Raw genomic sequence first — 18,497 nt, forward strand, 5'->3', positions numbered from 1 at the left:
GGCTATCCTGCAAATGTGCACCACAAGTACATGCATTTTTTATGCTAAGTAATCTAAAACCTTAATAGGAATTCTTAACTGTTATTCTACCCAACCTGAAAAACAATACAAACAGATACATTTAATTAGGCGGCCATCTGATCCCTTACACTGCAGAATGCAGGCAGGCTACTCCTAAAGCACTTGTAAGCTTGACTCCTCTAAAGAAATATACAACATATACTTTCCATAGAGTGCATGTGTTGTCATGTAATTATTAAATAGACTTATCGAGTCCCCACCCTACTAGCTTCCACTGAATAAATCTGATTCAGAAAAGGCACTGGTAAAACTTGTTAGGATTGCAAAACATTGCAGCATTGCCCACCATCATGTTAATAAAAAACACTTACCAAGCACGTGCAGTAGTGAGCTTGTTACCAAATCAGGAAGGTCTTAAATAACTCATTCTTAATTCTGTAGTTTTTCTATTAACGTCACATTTTATTAAAAAAATAAGTTTCCTATATTTAACATGTATATTAGCTTGCTGTATGTGACTGGAGATCTTGAGACCTTTAACATTGAACGACAGTAAATCCAACACTTTCTTCACAGCTTTGGAAAAGGGTAAAAAGGGAGGGAGGATGAAAGGGAGGGCAGGAAAGAGAACGAAAAAAGAAGAAGAAGCACCAGGCCATTCCCATTAAGAGAACCAAATAGTTCTACAGCATCAAAATATGAACCTGCATCACAAATATCAAAAAAAAGGAAAACTACTGTATCGATGAAATGTGGATATATTCCATATACTTTAAACATACCACTGGGAAAGCCTAGACTAGGAAGGAATACATTCTACCTGCAATTCTCTTTCCTCTATTTCAAAGAAATTATTTTCCTTCCCTCTCTTGTATAAACTACTATTCCAATATGTCCGTTGCACTAAAGCCAGATACACAAGACCCTGCATTTCCAAAATCTGGAACTATTTTATCCCTATTTTTCCCCACCCACCAGTGGCAAGAGTACTGGATAAAAACTTGAAGGAGGAAACAACTCAGAGGTGTGCACATTACGTATTTAATTTGTAGTCCAGGAAATTGCCCCCACATTCTTTCAACAAGAAAACTGCAGGAGTCATTTCTAACACAACACATATATGTGGTGCTTACATAATCTCCATGGGCCCAGGGTTTATGCGAGAGAAACCAGGGAATGAACAACTCCCCTAAATCCCACAGGTTATCTGTACAAAAGATGAGCAGCCCACAGTTGTATTGCTCTATGTGCAACCACTCTGCCTTGGTGAGAGAACCCCCTGTAAACAGAGGGTGTCACAGAGAGCCCACTGTGCAGGAATGCATACCCTGGAAGTAACATCATTAGCAGCTGCATTTTCAGGGTCTAGTGAGAATAAAAACTCCTGGAGGCCATGAAGCACTGGGTTAGACTTGGATGTTGTGTACAAAAATAAAATCTCAAGGGGCCCAGAGTTCTGCTAATGAACTCTCTGCTGCTTCTCTTTGGGAGAAGGGAACAATAAATGACCTTCCAGCAGAAAAATCAGGAGAGAAAATATTAGCTGCAAGGAGAGACAGAAGATCCCTCTCTACTCCCACAAATTCCTTCCTGAGAAGTGACACCTTCTGGTTCCCTTCAAAGATATCTGTATAAGTAGAAAACTGGAGATAATATATTCTTGCACAAATCTTTTCTTACTTTCCTCACTTCAATGACAAAGCCTTTCTAGAACAGGGATGAAAGGCTACATTTGCAGTTTAAGCAACAATGACATTTTAGATTGTTGTAAAATCAAAATACACTGGAAATATCCAAGCAAGTCCCTACATTAGTCTGATGCTACGTAAAGCCAAGAACAAACAAGCAAGCAATGAACACTGGTATTTTGGTTTTTTGCATGGATATTAGAAAAAATAGTAATCATACACTTTTTTTTCTTTTAAATGTTCATTACTTAGATAAAGCACATATGAATGTAACATTCAGAATTGTAACATAGAAAATGTAATGTGGGCAATCTGCTATTCCAAGTACACTTACCAAAATACAATTTTATAATGAAGAAAGTCTCAAAATACACCTGTACAACAACTGGGATCCACAAAATATGATTTAATAGAGTCACTCAAGATCACTTCATTGAAACCACTTTTATAATACTGTTTGAAGAGTTTACCTCTGGTCAAAGAGCACTCTCCCCCCCTTAGCCTGCCCAGTAAAGCAAGGGTGGAATTGTAATTGCAATGCGTATCTTCTAAACCCCCAAATCTGAAGCAGTCCTATGAATTATGACACTGCCTACACTTAGATCCTGGGAGGATGGGAATCACCCTCCCAGAGGCCACGGTACATTGAGACACTTACCCATATTATTGTCTGTAGCGCAAGCAGAATAATCTCGTAAAGGGCAACTAAATAGGGTCAAAATATGAATTAATTCTCTCACTACCAAATCATTCCCTATGTGTTACTTACGCATGTAACATTAAAACTTAACTGAAAAAGAAAAAGGTAACCATTTCATCCTATATTTTCTTTATTTCCTTTATGTTTAGAAGTTGCTATTTAAGTTCTATTAACAGAAATACATAACAAAAGCTCCCTACCAAGTGGAAAAAAAGTAATTACAAATGCTGAAAAAGTTGGCCTCATTAACATATGTACAGACTCACTTAATACACATCTTTGTGGGAATTAAACCATTTTATGACACACATTTATACAGGCATTAAACATTCCCAAGTAACTTTGAGCAGAGAACACGCCAAATCTTTAGTCTGGGCAGACAGAAATGTAAGTTTCAGTTTTGATTGTGGAGCTAACATGCAACAGATACAACATTCAGTCTGAGTTGTTGTTGGTAAGTTGTTCTGTCTTTTCCTGCAAAATTGAATTTGGGTCTTTCTGTCCCTTCTTATCTTTGTTCTGCTGTTCCTGGAGAGTCAGGATTATTTTTCGTATTTCTTCTCTTTTGGTTTTCATTCTTGGGCGTGGAAACCAGTCTGTTAAATTCATTGGTAGCTCAAAACTCAAAATGGGATTCTGAAAAAAAGGTCATTTGGATATTACAGTTAAGAGTTATAACCTAAATGACTGAAGGAAACTATAGTGAGGAAGACTACATTCTTCCTCACTTCATTCCATGAGCATGGAACAAAATTTCTACAATTTCTGTGTTTTGTACATGTATAATTATGGTAAAATCAATCATGCTTCAGTATGTTACAGACTAAAATCCATCCAGATCACACTCTTGATTATAAGGATGCCTGAACAATCTACTGTGTTTGCTACAAATTTTAGACTAAGCATTTGTCTACATAAATGTGTATCCCAATTTTAAAAAAGGAGAAAAAAAAAGATTGAGTGAGAGAGAAAACTACTACAAAGATATAGGACATTTTTAAAGCATCAAAATCTAGAGCTGTCAGGAGTCCAGAACATTTCTCTTCTTATAAACAGCCTTTAGAATCATGACCAACTAGGCAAGACAGATTTAGATTTCACCCTAGAAAGCAAAGCTCCTGCCTACCACCAATGCTTATTATACTTACATTCTGTTTTCTTGCTAGGTAACATTCATCCAAATAATTACGATAATTATTATAATGAAGCATTCTCTACTCCTCTTCAGTGATACTGTACAACAATTCCACCCTAACCAAAAGACAGTCTGGGGAACAGTGCTGTCTCTCAAATAAACTCCTCCCTTTCTGTATTCCAGTTTACATCATCAGGGTTCTTTAAGAGTGAACTACATTCATCAATGAGGTAAGATCAGCAAAACTGCCTGTGAAAAAAAACTACCGGCATTCTTCGCAGGGACGTGTCAGTTGCACTAGCCACCTTTTTTTTGTGTTTGTTCAGTGCGGGGAAGAGAAGCAGTGCCACGGTGAGAGGCCAGCTGTGCTGTGCTGTGCCGCCCCTCGCCCCGCAGGTCCTCGGGAGCCGCGCTGCCCCTCCGGCAGCGGCCCCTGGCGGCCCCTGATGTTCACAAACATCAGATTCACACCTGCTCCCACATACTCTCCTTCCAAGTTTGTGGAGCTGGTGCAAAATGAGACTGTGGGCAATTTTCCAAACACAATGAAGCTGAAATTGTTCGCTGAATAACTTCAAGACAGTCTAGTACTGTGCAGCCAGCTCAGGTCTCTCCCTCCCCACTGGAGTTACTTCTGAGCATATCCTGTGATTTGCCCTCTGACACATGTATGTATCACGCCTATTCTCTGGCAGACAAAGCTGCTGCACACTGCTGGACTAGGCAGGACAAGAGATTCAGCCTGGCATAATCCAGCAAGTATCAAAAAGGAATGGACTAGTAAAACTTGGAGGAAGTTTTATTAAACCATTCCAAAAAGGAATGGATTCATAAAACTTGGTTGATCCTCGTACTCCCAGTGAACAAAACAGGAGGCACTTGGTCTAAGCTCTCAGGAACTCATCAGTAAAGCAAAGCTTTTGCCTTCCATTTGAACGAATGCATTCTGCTAAAGCCTTACTGCTCTTGAGTAATGTATGAATGGGAGGGAGGGAGGGCTGAGGAATGGATAAGCTGCCAAGCTTTTCCAGGAAAAGGTTAGCTACAGGAGAGTTTAGAAATGCTCTAAAGCACCAGGGATTCTAAAGAGTTACAGTCCCTTGCAGGCAGCATCTCACTTGACCATCATTTCTCCTCCCAGTCTAGACCAGAAGGTACTAATGTCTCCCTTGTGAAAGGAGCTGTAACTTGAAGACCAAGTCAGCTTGCAAGGAAGTAAGCAGTCAAACAATTCCTTCAAGGGAAACACGATGTGGCATTCAACTGTAATGATTTCACTTACATGTTTTCTTATAAGTTAAAAACCACCCCCAAAAGAAACATAAATCCTCTACCTCTGTCACATTTCTGAATTTATTCAGTCACAGTTCTCAGGGGAAAATTAAGCTTTTTGTAGTGCATTTTTAGTTTAGATTTTGAACTCAAGTTCTTACTGGATGGTTTTAAAGGGTACACAGCAGAAGAACAGAAAGGAAGACTCCAAATGTGTTTTCGTTACATTCTCTAAAAAAATTTCATGGCTTACAATTCTTTTATGTGCTTGCAACTAAAAAGGTCACTTTATTTTCAAAAAGGTTACTCTGTGTGTTTATGCATAAATTAGTTTATAATGCATAATCTCATTGATAGGTATTGAGCTACACTAGGAGCTTTTTATAATTGTAATCATTTTCACAGCTTATATTTGACTGTTGCAAGAATCAAGAACAGCTTCAAGAGCATACATACCTCAAAAAAGCTCTCCACGTACTGGAGGATGTACACTCCACAATCACTGAAGTTGTTCTGCTGTGGCACTTTTGGGTTGGAACCTTTCATGACATCTTTGGAAAAGCTTCTTTTGCTGCCTTTCCTCACTTCCCATTCCACCTCTAAATATCTACAATAAAAGACCATGCAAATTAAATATTTTTTTATTCCTTGAAGAATTTCCAGAAAAAAAAAAATCCAAACAAAACCCACCAAAACCCCAAACCAAACGGAAAAAAAAAAAACCAAAAAAACCCCCCCCAAAAAAAAACCCACAAAAAAACCCCAAACCAAACCAAACTAAAGAAGCCCCAAAGCACCAGACAGGAAACTTACTCCCTTAGTGTTTTCACAACATTTGACCGGGAAGGGCCTCTCAGTGAGTCCATAAGCAAAATGCAGGGCCTAACAGAGAAGAACACAAGTTTAAAGTACACAGTATTTTACAGCAGCTTGAAAAACACAATGTTACAGAGAAATAGTTTGTGGGGTGGCCTTAACAAAACTAGATCAATACTGCAAAGTTCTGCCAGCACTGCTGTAACCTCCTACTAGGGATAACTAAATAGCAAGTTATCTTTATATTTAACCATACACTAAGTACACTTAGGAATGCACTTAGAAAATATAGTACTGTCAGACAATTTGTTACAGTTGCTTAAAACACCTCCAGGCATCTAATGCTCTTTTAGGTGCACAAGGTATCTGGGACACTGGCAAGAGGAAGTAAGGCACAGAGCCCACAAATGTCCTGCTGGAGTAGCAGCTTGAGGATAGATGGGACACTCCACAGCACACTAGAAGAAAAGCATTAGGAAAGCATGTTCAAGAAGTGATTCCAGTCTGGATATGAAATCTAGCTGGTAGTTATACAAAAAACACCCACCAAATCTATTAAGAAGACTTTAAAAAATAATGTATCTATAACCAAGTACTTTCCAGAGAACCAGGTCTGCTCAAGTCCTCTCCTGCACACTACAGATGCTGGTATCCTATCACTCGATCCAAAGCACACTACCTTTTCAAGAGCCACAAGCACAGCAATCTTATCAGCCACCTTATATGCAATTTGGATTTAAACATCAAAGCTAACTCATACCAGAGTTCAGAATTTCAGCATGTATGTAGCATGTATTTTGAGGGATAAATAAATGCAATTACTTTGCACAAATCTGTTTTTTCTTATCTAACAATAACACATACACATTCAAAGTATCGTTTGAAGAACTTTCAAACTAGAAAATTCAGACAAAATATCTGCATGCATTTATGCACAGGTGTGTTTGCATTTATAAACTAAATTGCACGTATGAAATTTTTTAGGCATAAGCAGATAATCACTTCAATAATATTTGATTGTTTTAATTTGTGATAGAAGTATTTCTATAGGTATGACTCTTTAAAAAGCATTAAATGCTCTTTAAAATGCTCTTGTTAAAAAAGTACTTTCCAGGGGGAAGAAGTGACGACCTTTTCAAGGTAATTTTCTATTTTATACAGAAATCATTTTAAAATATGCTAATAATAAAGTATTTAAGTGTTTTTAATGACTTTTGATACTTAAGCATCAAAGATGTTATGAAATTTCACACTGGATTAAAATACTGTCTGCTGGAAAGTATTTTGTACAGATAATCTGTCATCAAAATGGGACAAATTTAGCCAAGCTATAATCAGAAGCTCATAAATATTCTTAAAACACAACACAGATGGACTCTTCCTTGAAAATGTATTTAGTCATATGTTCCATAACATATATAAATCTGTAATTCTCTTCTGCCTCCTAAGAATGTACTGTGAGTACTGTGAAAGTCTTCACCTTTCTAGTAAACCTTGTATTCACAAGAAAGGATATACAAAAATAGATAAATCATGAAAAAAAAAAACCCCAAAGAAAACTGTCAAGACAGCAATACTAGTAGCAATATTTCTGGATTTCGAATCATGCATCTGTCACACCGTACGGCAAAGAACTGCACTAAATATTTCCTAAGAAATTATTTCTGGGTATCAAATATTAAAACAGAAAAGTTTTCAAATCCAGAACAGATAAATATTTTTCAAGAAGTGTGGAACACTTTTATTAGAGAAAAAACAAGAGAGAGAGACAATAAAGAGGAACAGCTATCTTATTTAGGTAAGAAAAGGGGACAGTTAAAAATTACTCCTATTTTCCTTTACTAATTTGAGCAGTGATAAAAATATTTTCACTAATAATTTAATTATTTAATTTAAAAACATTAATCTGCTTTTTAATATAGGATACATTTGAACATGCTTCTGCACCTTGTTTTTGTAGGAATCCAAGTGCAAAATACCAAAGAACAGCCTTACTGGAAGAAACAATCTTCATTTGCCTGATGCAGCACACAGGCTTAACAGAAACCAAAAAAGCTATTATTTCACTAGTAGTTTCACTCAATAAATTTTCTGCTCACAGAAGATTTTAGTATAAAGTTCTCTCTCAAACCCTAACAGCATGCTGATTAATGTTCATGTATGACTATTTATCAAAATTATTATCTTTTATATTTCATAAACTTCTATGAAATCTCCATTTTAACTGTTTTAATACTTACTGTTTGCAGATAGTTGGCTTCAGGTACCATTGTCCCATTTCTGAATTACAGTTATCATCTACAAGGCCACCATCATCACTACTGTCTTCCTACAGAAGCAATGTTGTTACAGGTGTTTAGAAGCTAATACTGTTTTTTCAAACAGATGCAAAGGAATTTATTGTTACATTTAATATTTTCATTCAAGACCAGTAACTGAGTTTAAGGAAGAAATGATAGCTTTAATCTGAAATTGTTTACTGTTTGTTAAGTTGACCAACTTTTAGTCACATGGTTTCTGAAATTCATGCTAGAACGACATGGATTGAATGCTGCTGTTTATTTAAGGACTATGAAACTATAAAATGCAAGTGACATTTTCAAAACACCTCTGGCTTAGAAGAGGCGAATCTCCATTATTTGGTTCTAATCCAATTATCAGTGCTTTTCCTTGCCAGTCAATACTAGAAACTTGCTTGGCAGTTTCGTATGTAAGTTTTCTTCTAGGTGAAATGAGACAAGATCTGCAACAAGCTGAGAAATAAATCTCTATTTTTGCTCCAAAATGCAACAACTTGGTTCTTAGGGCAAGGAAAATTAATCCACGATACACAGGACTATGGATTGCAAAAACAGTCACACCACAAGCCTGGAAATATCCTCTGGCCTTCCGATTTCAATACTGATTGCTGTGAATGATATGGAAGTTTTATGAACAAAAGCACTAAGATGTTGTATGTAAAAGAATCCCAGTGATCCATAGTTTTTCACCCTTCCATTGAGTTCAACATTACTTCCACAGATCACTGCATTATGGGGAAGGAGATCCTTTCCAAAAATGGGAATCCCTGTACCAGCATGATTTATTAACATTTTTGTGTGTACTGTGTACATTTCATTAACACACAGGATCTTGGCACTGAAATCCTCAAGCTATGTCATGAATATGTTATCATATTAGGAACTACTGCCTAGCTCCTTGTACACTTCTTTTTGTTGCAGCATCAACTCCTTTTTTGCAGTTGAAAAGGTTGGTCCACTCAGCTTGTCATGGTCATTTCTACACTTGTTTTGTGCATTCTAGAAAACAGTGACTGTAACAGCTTCTGCCTGAATTAAGTTCTAAGCTACACGGGAACTAATGAGCTTGGAATTTGTTCCCTTCCTCAAGGAACATAGCTGGCCATGTACTTGCTTCCCTGCCTTCATGCCATGTATTTCAGACTGGAAGTACTGTACTACTTATTCTCCATCTTCTGGAAACTCTGCTACAAAACAGACAGGCAGTTTCACCAGGCAAAACTCAGAATGTTTGCACAGGTGGCATGACAGGAGACATGGGTTCAGTCCAGCTGAAAACAACAGCTGGTTTAGGTTTCAACATCAACTGGAGCTTTAATGTGTATATATGTGTACACATATACATAGCTACTTGGAAGTCATTGCAGAGAGCTGCAGATTGAAAAATAATCATTTGTTCTGGACTCAGAGGTCCAGAAAAGGTCATACACCTGGAACACGAACAGGCAAGCCAATTAGGAAGAGCAAGCGTGTAACTTCTGGCCTGCTCGCACTGAACTTAAACTTACAGAAGCAGCAGGTCTATGGAATTATGCCCTCATATCCAGCACTGAGTGAGTCAGGGACATTTTAATATTCAGTCTTCACACAGCTTTAAAATCTACATGTTTTCCAATATGAACAAGAATGGTACTTGATTATAAATCCATGCTGTGTAAATCTGATTAGGAGAAGCACCAATGAAACAAAACAACAGAGTAGCACATGCTTATAGATGTGTCTGGTTATATCCAGGAAATGCAGCTGAAAGAAGAGTAACTTGTTCTTGGCTTTAGTAGATGAACATGGAGTGAGGGAGACAAAAGATAGAAGTGTACTGACTTTCAGAGTTCCCACTAAAATCACTGTGTAGTATTGTCATTACACAAAAGACTCACAAAATTAAATGCAGGATCAGTACAGCAGTTTTCTATTAAACAGTTAAATGAACAAATGTATAATCCACTCTATCTGCTAACCTGCAGTTTTTGTAGGTAACCAGTGCTTTGCACTTGACACTTGTAAAGATAAGTAGCTTTAGATAATACACATTCACAATCTGTACATCGCTTTTAAGCTGTCCATTCAAAATACAGCATAACAGTTCACATTTCCTAAATAAAATTGCTAAATTCTTTACCTGGTTATCTTGGTCTTCAGAAAAATCTATAAGCTCATCTTCATTTAGTTTATTGCCATCAGCTGAGTCTTCACTATAGTTTAGTCTGATTTTGTGCAATCCATCTGTATCAATCACAGACAGCAGAATATTTAAATATCAAATACTATGTCATCACTGAAGACCAAACTCATTTTAAATATCTCAGATTTCCTCAGCATTGTTCACAGTAACTGTGATACAGCTAAGATATAATAATTTACTCATGCATATGAACAAAAGTGAAAAGCTTTTTCTAATAGCACAACAGAAACTGTTTCTTATTGTGTGAAACACCTAAAAAAACTTGAAACACCTGGACTAAAACCCACTACGAAATTTCCCTGTAGTTCCATGGAGCCTTTACAACAGTCTAAACTGGTACTGCTACCACAGCGGCCACTCTGATATGCTCTCTAAAATGACCATCTACTCCTATCCCTTGCTGGTTCCTTTCATAACATCAAATACATCCACACACACAGCGGATCTCACTGAAAAACGTAGTCACTAGCTTATTATTTTTTAACTGGAATAATTTCTTCCACCAGTTCACTATGCAGTTATATGAAGACTTGTGTTGGTAAAAGGGGAAAGGCAGCTTGGGAACATACCGGTGGGGAGGGCAGAACAAAGGATCAGCTCTCCTGGGAGCAGCAGCTTAGAAATATTTCAGTTTGTTATATGAAAGATTATCTGTAAATTCACTCTCAACAACCTCTATATATTTAGTCACGTATTTAGTAGCAAACAACTAAGAAGAAAAAGAAAAAATGAATGTTCTAGCTCTACCTGTCTACAAGAAGCAAATACAGACAGCTACAAGCTCACTAGTCTTACTACTAACATATAAGACTTCAGAACAGATTCTGATGGGAAAAACAGTAAACTGTGGAAATAAATTAAACGTAAGTAATTCATGCCAGCAAAACTTGAAATCCTCCTAGAAATGGGCTATTGTAATATGTCTAAACAATGACACAAATAATATTGGTTATGGTGTCATTGGAGGACATATTACCTATTAAAGGAAACTAGAATTTCTGTAAGAACAGTAAATAGGGCATTGAAGTAGCTAGTGGAAAAAAAAAGGAGAACATACACATTTGAGAAGAACATTTCAAAAGAGATGCTAAAGTAACACTTTGGAAAGAGGTCACCAGTGAAGCTCCACAGGGAAAAACTTGGGAATTAGTCTTACTCAGTACCTTTGAAAATACCTTAGCATAAGAAGTAGGTCATATACTAATGTGACTTATTGCTGACAGATTTCAGAAAAAATAAGTATTGAGACAAAAACACATCTTGCTCAAAAACTGAGCAAAAAAAAAGATTAGATAAGTAATAAAAATAGATATATTTTGGATGATTTCAAAGTTATTTAGGTATGAACTTCTACAGATTCACAAGTTCAACACCAGGATTTAGTTTGAGATCAAGCCATCTGAATTTAGGCTCCCATGTACAGTTAGCACCTAGGGTCTCCATGTCAGGAACTCATCATCAGAGCACAGAGCTACTTAACTGAACAGCTACTGTATATCTGCTGTAAGATGAGAAGAAAAAGTCTCTTGGCTTCACTGACTACACTATCAGAGGCACATGCAATCTTCTGAGACATCCTTGGATATCCAGGACTTACAGATGGATTTGGCAGTCAAGATCCACACCCTTTTGGAGCAACAGATGAAGGTTACTCAGATAACCCAAGGCAGAATGCCTACCTTCCATCTGGTTGAAATACAGTGCCTCTAAATTTAGCTGCCTAAACACATCCTTAGAGTCAATCTCACCCTTAAATCAGGACTGTGTCCCCTGAGAACATCCATTTTAATGAAAGGGTGCACCATCTTCAATAGCTGAGCAAGAGAATCTGAGCATCCAAGTTAGAAAGAGAATGACCACCAGCTGCCAATACAATGCAGCCAGAAAAAAACCCCAAGAAATGCAATCCTAGCAAAAACCGGTCATAATGCACATTCCAGCTAACTACAGACAAGCAACAGTAGCAACATCCAAGACATGAGACCACATCATAGAGCAGCAATATCGTAAATGGTACAATCATACATGAAATGAAAAATCGACTCGAACAAGAACACACCTACATGCACCACCAGCACCCCTCCAAGACCACCTAGGAACAGTGACAATGTTAACACAAATTAATATATTTAGAATAGAAGTTAGTACTGTTTATACCCACAAAGATATTGAAGTTGTAATTGCCTGCAGTATACAGATTAAACTATACAACTGGTAATAGTTTCAGAACTATACTTGTACTATATAGAACCTTGTACTATAAGGTATACAATTCCTTACTGTATAAACTAAGTCAGTAGGAATACTACAGGTGACTAAAGTAAAAGCTTTTGCATAGTCATTTTCCTGCTTTATGCCTTAAGGAGACCCAAATGTTGCAGTGAACAGAGAAAACAACCCTTTTCTAATTCCTCCACCTGCCTTTAAAAGTATGCCAGCTCCTTTGTTCACTTGGGTACAAACTCTGCTGCAGATTGGTGAGCTCAGTCTCCACACGAGCAATGAATTGAGAAAGCCTCCCTACATGTAACACAGTGGAGGAAATTTTTTTTGTTTTTAGAATTATTTTCTTCTTCCTCTTTTTACATACCTTCTTATCAGGACATTAAAGAAATTAACAGTGTTGAAGCAAAACATCAAATGATAAAATACACAGATATTAAGGCTGTTCACATAATCTTAGGTCAGCTTTACCCTGCACATACATTATAAGGATCCAAGGTCAACTACTACTCTTTCCTTAACAACTGCAATCTTCAGGGATGTAAAGTGGTATCTACAAAATTATTTTTGTTTGAAAAAAGGTCGTAGAATTGAAAAACTAATCTGATTTCGGAAAATGGTGTTTTATCTCCAGCCCTTTGCCATGAGAGTTAACAGCCACAAAAACTTTTAAAATGCAACAGCTATGAATTACTTATATTGCAAGCACTTGAAGTTAAGCCATATACTATTTACACCATTGTATTTTATCAGAAGCAGTAACAGATCTAAAATCTCCAAATATTTCATTAAAATCTGCGTATTTTTACATTTACATACCCACAGATTGGCTAGCAGCTGTGAATTCACCCTGTATACCGTTTTCATCCAGAGTTCTATGGTCTAGTTTATGGCATGCTGATTCCACAGTGTTAGGTTCTTCCACATCACTGTCTGTTTGATTCAGTTTTTTAAAAGCACTTTTCCCCCTACAAGGACTTCTTCCACAACATGAAGATTCGCTGTCCTCTATTTCAGTGTTTGGGTCGGTTAAAGCTGTACTGTACTTTTTGGTAAACGTCTTCTTTGCTGTAGACTTGGAAGGCGAGTTTTGTGCATCTAACTCATTTGGCAAAGGAGATGGTGTGCTGCTCTCTCCATCTGAAGAGGAACATTTCATCGGCATTGCAGCATTTTCATGGAAATGGGGATTTGGTTCATATTTGGGTTTTTCTAAACCAGGGAAACAGATAACAGCCAAAAACCAGTGGGCGCTGCAAAGAAACAATGAAAAACTTGCAATTACATTAATGCCCCCATAATTATTCAAAGATAAAGTATACTAGCTGTTCACTTTTCTGACCAGGTTTTACTCAAGTCTTCACAGGCTTCTGTAAAAATACAATTTCTCCATGCAAATAATCACCAACAAATTAATTAATATGATGTAGTTAGTTGGAAACAGGTGCTGTCTTAAATATTTATTTCAGTTTTCTCACACTATACATTTTTTAAAATTTCTCTGAATTGAAGCTTATTTCTTTTTTAACATTTTCTTCATTAATGCATTAATTAAAGATTGTAGAGTTCATGTTTTATGGCTGTTTGAAGTTTTCTAGTAGTTCAGCACTAGCAACACAAGTAGTCAGATCTAATGGTATGGCTGAATTGCCCATACTCTCCCACCTATGTGATCTTCCAACTGTATTTAACACTCCACATTTTTAAAGAAATCTTGTCAACAGTGAGTTAAAGAAGGAGAAAAACAAGAGTGCTTCTAATGCCATCACTATTGCTCTGCTGTCGTCCTCACCCTTCACAGAACTTAAGATTCTAACTTTTCCAAATCAAAACCAGTCATATCCCCAAACACAAAGTGTAAGTTTTGCAACAGCCTCCTCCCATTTTCCTGCTTCTTTAGGCTTCACTGACTTGCCACTCAATCAGAACTACAGCAGCAGCAAATTTAGGAACTGAGGCATTACAAGTGGATTTTGATTGTCCAATTAAGAAATTTTCCAAGGGATCTTTGACTGTCTACAGCAAATAACAGAAGCTAGCTATGTATTATACAGGTGAAGTCACATTTCAGTGTGTTTTAGGAGACAAAAGAAAAAGCAGTAGTTAAAAATGCATGTCTAACTGACATGCTAAAGCAATAATTAGATGGTTATGAAGCCCAAACTGCATCAAAACTTAATGGCAATTAAAGTAAGTGGCCACTGAAAGCAGCATGTGTGGTATGGTTTGTCTTGAATGATTCACCACATCTAATAAATGAACGTATTAAGTACTACCCAACCCTGGAAAGTGTGTGTATTTTATTAACAGGGACTGTATGTACCAATTATGTCAGCAGACTAGCATATTAACCTGGATGTAAAAAGAGAACAGCTTGTTACTTTTAAGAGAACAACCCGTTTTCACTGGAGACCTGAACAAGAAGGACTGTACAGCCAAAGGACACGGATGTAGTCACGGTTAAATCAAAACACATTGTTCTGAAGATGATTCTGCCCTGGAGCCAACCTGCCCACCTCCACTTACTGCAGTTTGACAGCTGGTTAGATGATGAGTCTACATTCCCAAATCTAGTGGTTATGAGATAGTCTGGAAAAACTTGTTGGAAATAGACACCAAAACCCAGCAACTCCCCATCAAACCACCACTTTCATCTCCCTAGCTACCTGGTTATTTTTCTGCTCTGCAATATTCTTACTGTACCTACCAGGAAACCACTGTTGCAAATGAACGTCCTACCATCACCACTTGACAAGCTTCAGCTTATGGTGAAGGGACAGTTCTGAGAAGTGTGAGCAGGATTATATCCAGGTGACAGATGCACACCAGGAGTACACTTCTCATGCTCTAATCACAACAGGATGAGGCATGGGACCAAGCTACTCTAACCCAAAATCACCAACTCACACATGGTGTCAATGTTAAACCTTCAGTATGAACTGTTATGTTCTACATGCTGACAAAGACATTGCTTTAGTTCCTTGTCAGTAAACGAACAAGACACTGAAAACTAATGTGCTTTAAATTACTAGCAACATAAATAATTCTTATAAAACCACAGAACTATTTTTTTTCCTTTTCAGGTGACTTCTAATTCATACTCATTTCTCCTCTGCATAACCTCATTTCTCCCATGCATAACCCACTGTGCATATGTGAATGACACATGTGAGGATGGTGGGAAGTGAACTATATAACAAGTGCAAAGGCAGCTTAAAATTTAAATGACACACAGTTCAAAGTTTTGGTACTTGAAGTTTCATGGGAGAGGGATGGCAAGGATGAAGTCTGCAGTGGACAGGGACCTGCAGTGGACCTTACACCTGAGTCATTAAAATCCCCTACATCTAGAGGATGTCTTGCCAGAGGTCATGGTACATCAAAAACGAAAGTTAGTGCTGATGAACACCTTTGTTGGGGAAATACAACTTTATAAAAAGGACATATCTACGTATGGCCAGTTATCTCATAACTGCCTCTATACTGATAGCCTCAGAATTCAGCTGGAGAGGAGGCAGCAAAATAAGAAGATTTAGAAATTTGCCTCCCACTGTGCAATGGCACAGTACTGAGATAAACCATGTTTTATTAAAAAAAAAAATCTCTTTTTTAATTTTTGAAATATCAGCTAGATATGCCTATGAGATGTTAGAAAATTCCTATCTGTCCTTATTTTGTTTTTATTGCATATGTTTAAAATACAGTACTGTAACTTTCATAAATATTTTGGCTTAAGAACTGTTTAGATTATTTCTGTGAAATACAGAAATGTGTTTGTGACAACTTGCTCTGATCTTAAGGAAAGCAAGCATTAACAAAGTTCTCAGCAAACATTAGAATGTTAATGGCCTGCTTCCTGATCCTTAACAAATAGCAGGACAAAGGGATATTAAAAAAAAGAATAAAGTTCTCAAGGCAGTAGTGATTTTCAATTAAGTTTTCTTTCAATATCCATTTATTGTAACTGAAGATGATCCCACCTATACCAGAGAGGTCTCATTAGGAAGGACTAAAAAAGATAAATCCAAAAGTTATCAGTGTCAGAAGCTTAGAAGAAAGAATGCAAGAGATTGAGGTAAAACCTAGAAAAAGTACTCAGAGAAGTTAATTTTTGCTGTCTTTATATTGTCTAATAATTCTTATACTACAACATTTAAAGGTCTTACATAACTACTTAATTTTTATCACCTGAAAAAAGATGTTTATTCTCTTAATTTTTAAGTTAAATTCTTATTATAATGTAACTTTCAATTTCAGCATTATGAAGCTTAAGCATTTACCAAATGTGATAAAAAAGTATGTTCACTTACGCTTCATTAAGGGGAACAAAAATGAAATCTTTCTCAAAAATATCAACATGTCGTGTCCACGTTTTTACTCGCCCATGTCGCTTCTGTTGTATTCTGAAAGAAGAAACCAACATACAATTTGTAGGGCAGCTTATTTTATTTGAGGGAGCATTTTCCAGATATTTTCACCTTAACAGGTTGTTAAGATTTTCAAGGGATATTCTATGTCTGCTACAGGTCTCAGCTCCCTAGAGTGTAGCTGGTCTTTCTCTCTGTAAAGCATCTGTTTTTAAGAGTCTTCATTGCACTTAGCTGTATGTTAAACTGACTTATCAACAGACTTACGTCTGGTTTGAAGTTTCATGAATATTTCTTCTTTCTCTTTGATTAAGGCGTTTATAAAAGAACGAACTGAACACATGTATTCTATCAGCATCTTCTTTTTTCAGCTTTTCAAGTACCAAATACCTAATTAGTTAAAGAAAAAAAAAAGAAAATAAAGAAAAAATAATGGAGGTTTTAACTCAAAGTACTCAGCAACAGAGTAAAAAGGACTGTTAACAGGTGCTCCCCACCAAATTGTAGCAGCTTCTCACAGAATAGCTATTTGGAGCTGACTACCCACAAGAACTAATTAATGCAAAATGTATGTAAATATTTTAAGATATCAGCATTTCAAGGTGTTATTGCTCTGCTCAATCAACAAGCTGTTCTGCTGCTATTAGATTTATTTTTGTTTCATGGCAGGAAAACAAATTTTCAAGGAATTTGTTACATAAAAACCTAAGAGATCTGTATTTTGTATTTGAGCCACCATATCTCCAAACAGTCCCAAGAGTGACACACTCATTTGATTTTCTGCTTCTAAAACATCTTAATAGACCGAGAAATACACATACACACCTTATGTGTAGCGTAAAACTAGCAGCATGTAAGAATTTAATATACTTCTAACATCTGTAGTCTCAGATACAGCACAAAATCAACTTATGTATTACATTAATCAAAACAAATTAAATTTCAGGAAACAGAGATACTGCAAAAAGGACAACTGAACTTTAAAAAAGCTTTTTTTCCCCCCAGTTAAATCTGCTCTTGAGATGTTTAAAAGTTCATAGAACCTTTATCCAGGTAGGAACAACGTCACCATAAAGCAGGACAAGAGAAGAACCAAACTTTCTTGCAAGATCAAAAAACAACCTTTAACATTACAGCTACACATGCCTGGAGACCAAGTGTTACCAACTGACCTATGGCAGAACTTTTCAAGTTTCAAAGTAAAAGACAACTGCAAACTGATGTGAAATAAAACTTACTTTAAATAAAAATCAATAATAACATCATTTAAAAATTCTCCTTCATTTAGACAATGGAGGTCTTCGTTGGTCACAGAAATACCACCTTTAGCTGGAGAAGGTGGATAAACTATCAACCTGAGAAGAAAAATACATTCAGTAAGAAGTATGAAATGCCAAAAACCCCTCAGAGAATTATTACAGGCAAAAATAAATATCTTACTTTTCTATAGGACCAATAAATACTGTATGTGGTTCGCCAATTTCTTCATCATCATCAAAAAATGGTAACTGTTTATTTCGCTGCTGCATTTTGGACTCAGAAGCAACCTTAAGAGAATAGAGTCAATATTAAATTGAATACTGTGCTCAATTTTATTGAAATTGTAATAAAACTTTGTGAAGTCCAGCAGTGTAATATCTGGTTTTTTTGAGAACTTCAAGTCTGTGGGTTTTCTTACCTCATCTATTACATTTAGGTCTTTGCTCATTTCTTGCAGAATCACAAAACTTTCTAATTTTTTAAGAAGTTGTTTGTTTAATGAAAGCATTAATTAATTGTAACTGTAACAGTGC

The 18,497-nt window shown here is 36.6% G+C and overlaps 1 protein-coding gene across 4 annotated transcripts in view; it reads right to left on the reverse strand.

Moving 5' to 3' along the window:
• Nucleotides 1–1,048: 1,048 nt before the first annotated feature.
• SENP6 (SUMO specific peptidase 6) overlaps nucleotides 1,049–18,497 on the reverse strand; it is a 72,584-nt gene continuing 55,135 nt past the window's right edge. For all 4 annotated transcript variants that reach the window (XM_041410657.1, XM_041410656.1, XM_041410659.1 and 1 more), the window contains 10 exons: nucleotides 18,145–18,251; nucleotides 17,943–18,059; nucleotides 16,972–17,094; nucleotides 16,648–16,740; nucleotides 13,157–13,590; nucleotides 10,052–10,155; nucleotides 7,873–7,961; nucleotides 5,630–5,698; nucleotides 5,273–5,423; nucleotides 1,049–3,045 (listed from right to left, as the gene is read on the reverse strand). In XM_041410657.1, the coding sequence (XP_041266591.1) occupies nucleotides 2,845–3,045; nucleotides 5,273–5,423; nucleotides 5,630–5,698; nucleotides 7,873–7,961; nucleotides 10,052–10,155; nucleotides 13,157–13,590; nucleotides 16,648–16,740; nucleotides 16,972–17,094; nucleotides 17,943–18,059; nucleotides 18,145–18,251 (1,488 nt within the window). In that variant the 3' untranslated portion in view covers nucleotides 1,049–2,844. The remainder of the gene's footprint in view (nucleotides 3,046–5,272; nucleotides 5,424–5,629; nucleotides 5,699–7,872; nucleotides 7,962–10,051; nucleotides 10,156–13,156; nucleotides 13,591–16,647; nucleotides 16,741–16,971; nucleotides 17,095–17,942; nucleotides 18,060–18,144; nucleotides 18,252–18,497) is intronic.

Source organism: Onychostruthus taczanowskii, unplaced genomic scaffold (genome assembly GCF_017590055.1).
Source record: "Onychostruthus taczanowskii isolate IOZ18803 unplaced genomic scaffold, ASM1759005v1 scaffold33, whole genome shotgun sequence".
Lineage (NCBI taxonomy): Eukaryota > Metazoa > Chordata > Aves > Passeriformes > Passeridae > Onychostruthus > Onychostruthus taczanowskii.